A 9,247-nucleotide genomic window follows, 5' to 3' on the forward strand; every position below is an offset into this window, starting at 1 on the left:
TATTTTCTCCCAGATACATATATACAATTTTGTTCATCTCCATACATCTTTTGTTTGTTATATTTTGCATTTCACTATAGACCATTGTCTGTACCTTTTAAAATTCAATAAAAATTTTGAACTAAAAAAAAAAAAGAAGTGACAAGCATTAGCAATCTGCTGCATATGCATAGAAAATGAGATATCTGAGCCGAAGACAACTCCAAGGTTACAAGTAGAGGAGACAGGAACAATAACAGTATTATTTACAGAAATGGAGAATGGAGGGAGCAGAGGGTTTGGGAGGAAAGAGGAGCAGCTCAGTCTTGTATATGTTTACTTACCACAGAAGTCAAACTTATCAGCCTGTAGTTCTCAACCTCTTCCTTCAGCTTTTGTGGAGAAGTGTCACCACTCCCAACTCTAGAAAAGCATTGAAAAGGTCAGCTAGTGGAGCTGCCAGAACTTCCTTAAATTCCTTTAGTACACTTGGATGTATGCCATCTGGCTCCATTGCTTTGTCAATTTTTGTTTAGCTATCTCCTCAAGAGAACAGTCCTCTGAAAATCATTCAGGGACTACCACATTTCCATTTCTTTTTTTGTTTGTCTTTTGCAGTTCTGCTCCTGGCCCTTCAGTCTGAACACAGTAGAGAAATATTTGTTAAGCAATTCTGCCTTATCTTTATCAGTTCCTACATAATCCTTCCCTTCATCTTTGAGTCTCACAATACCACTTTTGCACTTCCTCCTATCACTAGCATCTAATAAAAGAACTTGTACCCCCATCTTACTATATTTGCTATTTTTTCTTACATTTGCATTTTTGCTTTCCTGACCAGCTTCTCTTAGTTTTTCTGGATATTGTTGCCAGTCTCCCTCTTCCTGCAATCTCTTGTAGTTTCTGAAGGCTAACCTCTTTTTTCTTATCCTTTCAGCTACTATTTTTGAGAATCAAAATGCCCTTCTTTTCCTCTTACTTTTATTTATTTTCCTTACAAAATGATTTGTTTCCCTTAAAATAGCTCTTTTCAGTCTTGCCCATCCAGACAACTACTTGCCCATCCAGACAACTACTTGAGATAATTCCCTAGTTATTTTTTGGGGAAGTCCTAGAACCTTCACTTTTGAATGAGCACTCTCCATACCTATCAATATTAAACCGTATCATCTGAGGATCACTAAATGCCAAATAATCACCCATTATAATACAAGAAATGCTCTCCCCATTTGTAAGCACTAAGTCCAGTATGGCCCCATCCCTTGTGGGTTCTATTACCAACTGCTTGAATAGTTCTCCCTGTAGAGAATCCAGTATCTCCCTACTTCTAGAAGACCACACAATAGGGATATCCCAATCACATCTGGCATATTGATCCCCTTTCACAGCTATATTTTGAATGTCTTCAATTAAAATTCTGTCCATATCATCAGTCTATGAAGGAGGCCTGTATATCACACCAATGTTAATACATTTTTCATTCCGTCTTTCCAAATTGACCCACAGTGCTTCTTTCCTTATTCTATATGTCCTGTAAGTATAAGGCTTTAATATTATCTTTAACATATAATGCCATTCCCTCTCCCTTTCTTCATACCCTGTTTTTCTTGAACAGATAATATCCCAGTCACTGTTCTCTATGAACCATGTCTCGTAATTTGAGAGGCTCCTGATACAAGTGAATGTCACATCTGCTTTAGATCTCATTCCTCCAAAGTTCCTTGTTCAATGATTCCAGCCATTTCATTTTGCTATGTTGTCCGTCATCTACTATGTTACTATGTTACTATGATAAATGTAAGTTTTGGATCACCTCATTGGAAAATTGTGATTGTAAGGTGTATTTTTCATGTCTAAAAATTATAGACCAGTTTAAAATCTTTTTTTTTTTTTTTTTAATTTCTAAACTGGTGGGAAAAAAACCCAGTGTGGTATGTTAGGGAATTAAAATCAGCCCCTTGAAGATTAGGCCTGGGACTGAGTACCAGGCCATGGCTTTGAGACCCGACGCTCCAAGCTCCTAGAAAAACACTTCATGAACCAAAGAAGTTGTTTATAATCCCTGGATACTAGGGTTGACTTAGTGGTTCAAAGTAAGGCTGCATTGTGATTAAAGGTATGTTATTTATTTCCCACTTTGGCTCCTTGTGACTTTGGGCAAGTCACTTAACAAGTTTCAAGTTTATTTAAAATTTTATACAAATGCTGTACATAGTAAATTAGGGGGAAACAAGAATTTTATAAAAATACGAACAAGGACAAACTTAAACAGCAGGTGAACAGAGATGAGGGGAAAGGGGGTAGAACTACAGTGGTTTTAAGAAAAGAATGAGGGGGTAAAATCATAGGATGGGGGAAGGACAAGAGCAACAGGTCCTATGTAGAGTAGATAAGACTTGATGATAACGACTGGATAAACGACTGGATAAACCGAGTCTAATGGATTTAAATTTCATTACGCAATGTTACAAGGAACTGTGGTGAGGGAAAAAAATAACATCCCTTTAATTCACAATTAATTGCAATTACGGATTTTTATCAAATTGCAGCCCTAAGATATAAAGAATAAAAAGTAATGAAAAAAGATAGGAAATATAAAATACAAATTGAAAAATTTCTAACGAGATGCACAATGATCTCCAGCTCACCTCCCTTTTGTGGTTCTCAAGCTTTGTGAACTATATTGGCAACCCAAACAGAACAAAAAAGTGGAAACAAACAATGTTCAAAATTTTCATTTTATTTGTTCAGAGAAAACTAAAATATTGTCTACATTGGTATTGGGTCCATTCAATACCAATGTGGAAAATATTTTAGTTTTCTCTGAAGAAATAAAGCGAAGATTTTGAACATTGTTTGTTTCCACTTTTTTGTTCTGTTTGGGTTGTCATTTTTTCTTTGAAAACTTGGGTCATTTTTTTGCTTTTTGTGAACTATATTCCCATCTCTACAAATTGAGGCATTTGAAAGGCAGAGTTCCCACCTCCTATTGTATACCAGTAAAGAAATTGTTAAAGAATTTGTTTTTAATATTATCTCAGTTTAGTACTTCTAGATTAAATTAGATTTTGAGTAACCATTCCTTTTTCATTCTACATAGCTTTCCAGCAGCCTACGTTCGAAGGTCAGCAGATTTAATTTGTACCATGATTGGAAGCAAGCAGCAACAGAATACCAAGCTGCCAAAGAATGTTTGTTCAGTGTATTCCTGAAGGCTGGACTTGGGGCCTGGGTGAAGAAACCAACTGAGCAGGATCAGTTCTCACTCACCGTGTGACTCACTCGCCTGGACTACACTTCATAACTGTTGGAAGAGTAGGGAACAGGAGGCAAAGAAATCATGTTGTCCGTCATCACTCTCTGGCATATTCTGAACCATTCATTATTTGTACTCCTTTAGGAAATCTATCTAGATCTTTGACACATGAAACAAATGACTATTTTTTTTGCTATGGCTACTTGCCATTACACATACATTGGGTTACATTTTGAATGTTGAATTCAAATCAGTAACACCTTCGTAGATTGTATTTTGTTGACCAGAATGTAGAGAAGTGTTTGGTATGCTGAGCTGCAAAGTCTGAGCTGGTAATCATGTCCACAGCATTCCAATGAGCCGAGGGCAGACCAGGACTTTCCGACCCATGAAACGGTGGGGTTTTGTGGTTTACACTGTACAAGAATGTTACTACTACGTTAAGATTACCTAGTAGGTATAATAGCTCTGTCTGATGCACACAGGTTTTACACTGTAATTTTACAATGTGGTTGTGAAACTTTTCTACACTTGTTACAAAGCAAATTTTTCCCTGTTGCTCAGGTGACTTGGGTATTATTTGTGGCATGCCATTCAGAGCAGACCACGCGACCAGAAAAGATTTTGGACAGCTAGTTTCTTACCCCAGCCCCCGAGTTAATTTTAATACCAGCTGCTGAGAACTCATGTCTTTTACTATATGTATTTATTAGTCTGTCATCTGTTTTTTTTAACATGCATCCTTTTATTCTATTTTTAATACCCATTTTAACATTTCCATTTATGAACATTGGTCATTATTTTTTTTACCATTCTTAACTGGAAACAATAGCAGAATATTTGTAATGTAAGCAATATTAAACTAGTGTAGATAATGTTTATCGATAGCTGATCTGTATATCCCAGGAATATGTCCAAATGATGCATCACTTTATCATGGATGTAGTATTTGGGGGAAATGGTCATTGAGCAAAAACTGAATTACAGAATTAGCAATTATAACCTTTGGCTTTGGCTACAGCCCCTTTTATTTATTGTTCAATGTTTCTGGAAGAATCTAGGGCCACTGTCTTGATTCTTAAAGGGACAGTATCCCAATGCAATGAGACATTCTACATAGAAGTATATTTTCTGTACCTTGATAAAATCAAAACGATGCTAGCATTTGGAGAGGGATTTCGGATTATAGTACCTAACTACAGGGGTGGCTATGAAGAACTCTCTCTTTCTGGTGTATATGTGTTAAAATCATAGACATATTGTTGATTTCTGTATAGATGTTACCTGGACTTGATGCCAATAATCTATTTACCCACGGTGTTAATTTTCTGTCTGTATTGTTAAAAATGTAGTAGGGATAGATGTTGACTGAAAACATGTCAAAATTTGTGCCCAGATATATATAGCATGACTTAATGTGAACATCCATGAAATAGACAAATCAACAGTGACCTTCAAGTAACTGGTTTTGTGCATCATAGATTTTTAAATTGTAAAATTATGAAATGATCTGATTTGGTGGTTGTAAGCATCTGAGGAAATATATGTATGCATTATGCATATTTACTGAAATATTCTGTACAGCATTGGCTATCGTGAGCTACCAGGGAAGTGTTGTGGTGCCCCAATTGGGTTGGACCCACTCATTCTTGTTTGACAGTGAGCTTGCATTTATTTAATTTGTGTAGTGTGTCTGTGAATAATATGCACAAGCAATAAATGAGAAGTTGCAGGCATCAGTTTGCTATTTTCTTTTTATCTTGTGCAGTATTTATTCTGCAAGCTTGTGTCACTAAAGGTAATAGAAGAAACAGAGGAATCTTTCCTTTAACAGGGGTGATTTTGACTTTAATTTTGAATAATGTGGCCTATACAGGGTATTTTTCCAAATGAGTGAGAGCCAGAATGTTCCTTGCTTCAAGTGTTGTACGTGGTGCCCTGTGGCATGTCATGGTGTGGTTAAAAATATGAAAAAACAATATCATGTGTTAATAATTATGTCCATTGAGAGGCCATTCATTAGAGCCAATACACACAGGGTCAGATTCTGCAAATGGGCGTCTCGATTGTTGGCAGTGACAGGCATCCTACCACCATCTGGCAGCCAATTCAGATGCACGTTTAAAAAAAAAAAAACAAAACAAACTTCCCGAGGCAGGATGCCTACACTGTAGGCATTTGTCACAGGTCTAGAAAGATGCATAGGCATACTTAAGCTCGCCCAAGGCTGGGTATTAGCATGGTTTCATCCAGAAGTGACCTTGGGCGAGTTTAAACATCCCTAAGCATCTCCCTAGAGCTGCAACAAATACCTGAAATGTAGGCCTGCAAAATGCTGGCCTATATTTCATCCTAAAAGTAGACGCCGCTGCCGGCTCAGCTGATCATGGCAAGGGAATTCCTGATCAGCTGGGCTGGCAGGACTTCCCGAAGCCATAGCTTTGGGGAGTCCTGTTGGCTCAGCTGATCGAGGGGAAAATACCCCTATCATGATCAGCTGAGCTGGCAGCAACAGATGACTGCCCCCCACCATATCCATGAAACAGGAAGGATGCCCTCTCCCTCTTGTCAAACACATGACCCCCCACAATGCACACACACACATCCAATTGGCAGGAGAGATGCACACTCTCTCCTGACACCAGGTCCTGTCGATCCCCCGAACCTTTGACACCCCCTGATACCCACCCAACCCTCCCCGACACTATTCCATACCACAACATCCCACCCTGAACCCCCCCCAGTACCTTTAGATCAGGGGTAGGGAACTCCGGTCCTAGAGAGCCGTATTCCAGTCGGGTTTTCAGGATTTCCCCAATGAATATGCATTGGAAGCAGTGAATGTAAATAGATCTTATGCAATTTCATTGGGGAAATCCTGAAAACCCAACTGGAATATGGCTCTCGAGGACCGGAGTTCCCTACCCCTGCTTTAGATGATGGCTGACAAAAGGGATGCCCAGTATGAGCGGCCTAAGATTCCAATTGGCCAGATACTTAAGGATGCACCGTGAAGAAGGCCTAAGGCCCTGATTGGCCCAGGTGCCTAAGGCCCTTCCTATGGGAGGGTCCTTAGATAGCTGGACCAATAAGGTCCTTAAGCCCCTCCCCGGTCCATCCAGGTTGCACCAGGAAGGGGAAAGCCTGCTGGCAGCAGGGAGTGGGCATTCTTCTTGCCGACCATTTTCTAAAGGTATGGTGGGGTTCGGGCAGTGGTGGGTTGAGATTCTGCGATGTCATGGTGGGGGGGTCGGAAGATTAACGGAGCCTGGCAGCAGAAGGGAGTGGGCATACCTCCTGCTGATTGGATGTAGGGGGTGTCGGGGTGTTAGGCAGGAGGGAGTGGGCATCTCTCCTGCTGCACAGATGATCACAATAACAAAAAAAACCCCATTTAATGTCTGTAATTATGTGGCTCATCTCTTTATTCAAGATGAATGCTACCCCAACCATATGGGGGGAGATTGAATAAAGGATTTTTTTTTTCTTATGTGTTTTTTTATATGGCAACAAGATGACACATATACACGCCACATGTAAGCATTCTTGATGGTGTACTTTGGGTAGAGCATGGGTGAGTTGCAATGCATATGCTTATTTCATATGAGAAATGCATTCATGTGCATATAGAGTAAAAACATGGAACAGGTGTAAATATGTGCACTGTTATTTGTGGGCTATTGGGACTGGATCTGAGAGTCTATTTTACAAAGGCACCTAAGCACCTATGTTGCCTTTAGAAAATAGTGGCCATTTTTACTTATCATAAGAATTAGTCTAGAATACCGCTAATACCAGACAATACACATCAGTATTGTTAGCCCAACAAACTTGAAAGGCTATGGCCTCAGAATCGGAGCCTACGCACAGCAGTGAATCACAAACTGAGGATAATCCGTGTAGTACTACAGCTCCTGCTCCAATCATTGGCCGGTATTTATATTTTTTAAAAAATTTTTTCTAAAGCATTTCAATAAAGCTGAACCCTTCACCCCGGACTTCAAAAACTTTTTAAGGGATACTGTGTATATATAGCCAGGATTTGAAAAAAGTAGACCAGAAAGACTTATCTTGTTGCTGACTTGTCTTTAAAAATAAATTCGGTCACTAGTGTCTGTTTGCCGACGCAGCCAGCGTTTCGCGGGAATTTTAAACATCCACTGCGTCAGGGCCACCAGGACATTCAAAATCACAGGCTCACTGGAAATTAAGAACAAAATTAGAACATTCATACTCCCAAAACCAAAGAAACAATATAACAATATATCAACACTCACATCAGTTCACTCGGTCACAAATTTTCAAACCGTGTCAAGATGGCAGCAAACTACGTTTTATAGCTTATTCATAACGTCATTACGTAACACAACGTAATTACCTCACGGTTCATTCTTCACAGTGTAAACACTAGTAAAAGTGTTGCCATTCAAATGATCTATTAAGGCATGTTGGCCACAGTGTGTCTAGCCTATTGATCCAGAGATGCTCCCGTTGTGCAAGATACCTTCTAAAGTCCCCCCCGGATGCACCACCTCCAGAATTAAAGCTCTTAAAGACCCAAAATCATGTGCTTTTTCGATGCAATGTTTAGCTAATGGAGCCCCAACTACCTTATTCTTGATATTACTCTTATGTTCTGTAAGTCTCGTAGTGAATTTTCGGGATGTCTGGCCCACATAGATTAAATCACAGGGGCATTTTAGAATATATACCACACCACAGGATTTGCAATCAGAAGTATGTCGTAAGATGTACTCTTTTTTGTCTTTAGGATTACAAAATCTGTTGGTACATATCATGAGCTCACACATCTGGCATGTCCCACACGCTTTATGTCCCATCCATACTGAATCACACCCAGATTTAACATTGGAGAGCACAGAGGGGCATAGAATCTCTTTCAAATTCCTGGTTCTACGAAAAGCTATCCTCAAGTTATAGGCTTTAAAGATACCAGAGGTCTGGAAAATCGCCCAGTGTCTCTTTAATGAACGATCCAAACGATGACACTAGCTCGAGTATGTTACCACACAAGTCATGAACTGTTCCCCTGATTTCTGGAAATCAGATCTTTTCGGAGCAAACAAACTCTCCCTATCACAATACCATGCTCTTTTATATGCTGCAGAAACAACTAAAGACAAAAAAAGAGTACATCTTACGACATACTTCTGATTGCAAATCCTGTGGTGTGGTATATATTCTAAAATGCCCCTGTGATTTAATCTATGTGGGTCAGACATCCCGAAAATTCACCACGAGACTTACAGAACATAAGAGTAATATCAAGAATAAGGTAGCTCTGAGAATTAAATACCCCACCCGAAAGACGTCACTTCCGGGGAATCAACCTACTAACCCACAAAGTATTCTAAAAGGGGCCATAACCTAAAACAGAACACCCATTACCCGTGGCCAAAGCCACCTAAAAATCCGCTTGAGCTAGCCACTCAGAAGTTTGATTTAACCCATTAGGGGCCATGGAGTCTAATATAAACATCCACCGGAGTTCACACCGGTTAAGCCTCCGGGCACTGTGTGAACTCCGGTGGATGTTTATATTAGACTCCATGGCCCCTAATGGGTTAAATCAAACTTCTGAGTGGCTAGCTCAAGCGGATTTTTAGGTGGCTTTGGCCACGGGTAATGGGTGTTCTGTTTTAGGTTATGGCCCCTTTTAGAATACTTTGCGGGTTAGTAGGTTGATTCCCCGGAAGTGACGTCTTTCGGGTGGGGTATTTAATTCTCAGAGTCGGCGAACCTCGGCGTGCTCTTCTTTTTGCCGGTGGTTGGTATGTGACGTTTGTTCTGCATAAATGTAAGTAATGTGAAATTGCATAGATAAGGGAATTGTATTTAACAGCTCTGTCCCTAACATGGTTTATGTGTGTGTTTGGTATTTCAGTTTCCCCATGTCGTCTTGATAAAGATTATCGAAACGCGTTGGCGTTTTGGGGATTGTTTTGCTACGTTATGCAAAAAGCTAAGTAAAAGTTCTTTCACATCAGATAT

General features: G+C 39.7%; 1 protein-coding gene across 11 annotated transcripts in view; it reads left to right on the plus strand.

The window, feature by feature from the left end:
• The window catches only part of ADARB1 (adenosine deaminase RNA specific B1), a 489,575-nt gene extending 483,508 nt beyond the window's left edge, over positions 1 to 6,067 (plus strand). For 6 of the 11 annotated variants that reach the window (XM_033944605.1, XM_033944604.1, XM_033944611.1 and 3 more), the window contains one exon: positions 3,080 to 6,066. In XM_033944605.1, the coding sequence (XP_033800496.1) occupies positions 3,080 to 3,256 (177 nt within the window). In that variant the 3' untranslated portion in view covers positions 3,257 to 6,066. Of the gene's footprint in view, positions 1 to 3,079 lie in introns of all 11 variants that reach the window. The other 5 variants (XM_033944607.1, XM_033944606.1, XM_033944609.1 and 2 more) reach the window with 1 other exon arrangement.
• The last annotated feature ends 3,180 nt before the right edge of the window (positions 6,068 to 9,247 follow it).

Source organism: Geotrypetes seraphini, chromosome 5 (assembly GCF_902459505.1).
Source record: "Geotrypetes seraphini chromosome 5, aGeoSer1.1, whole genome shotgun sequence".
NCBI classification, from domain to species: Eukaryota; Metazoa; Chordata; class Amphibia; order Gymnophiona; family Dermophiidae; genus Geotrypetes; species Geotrypetes seraphini.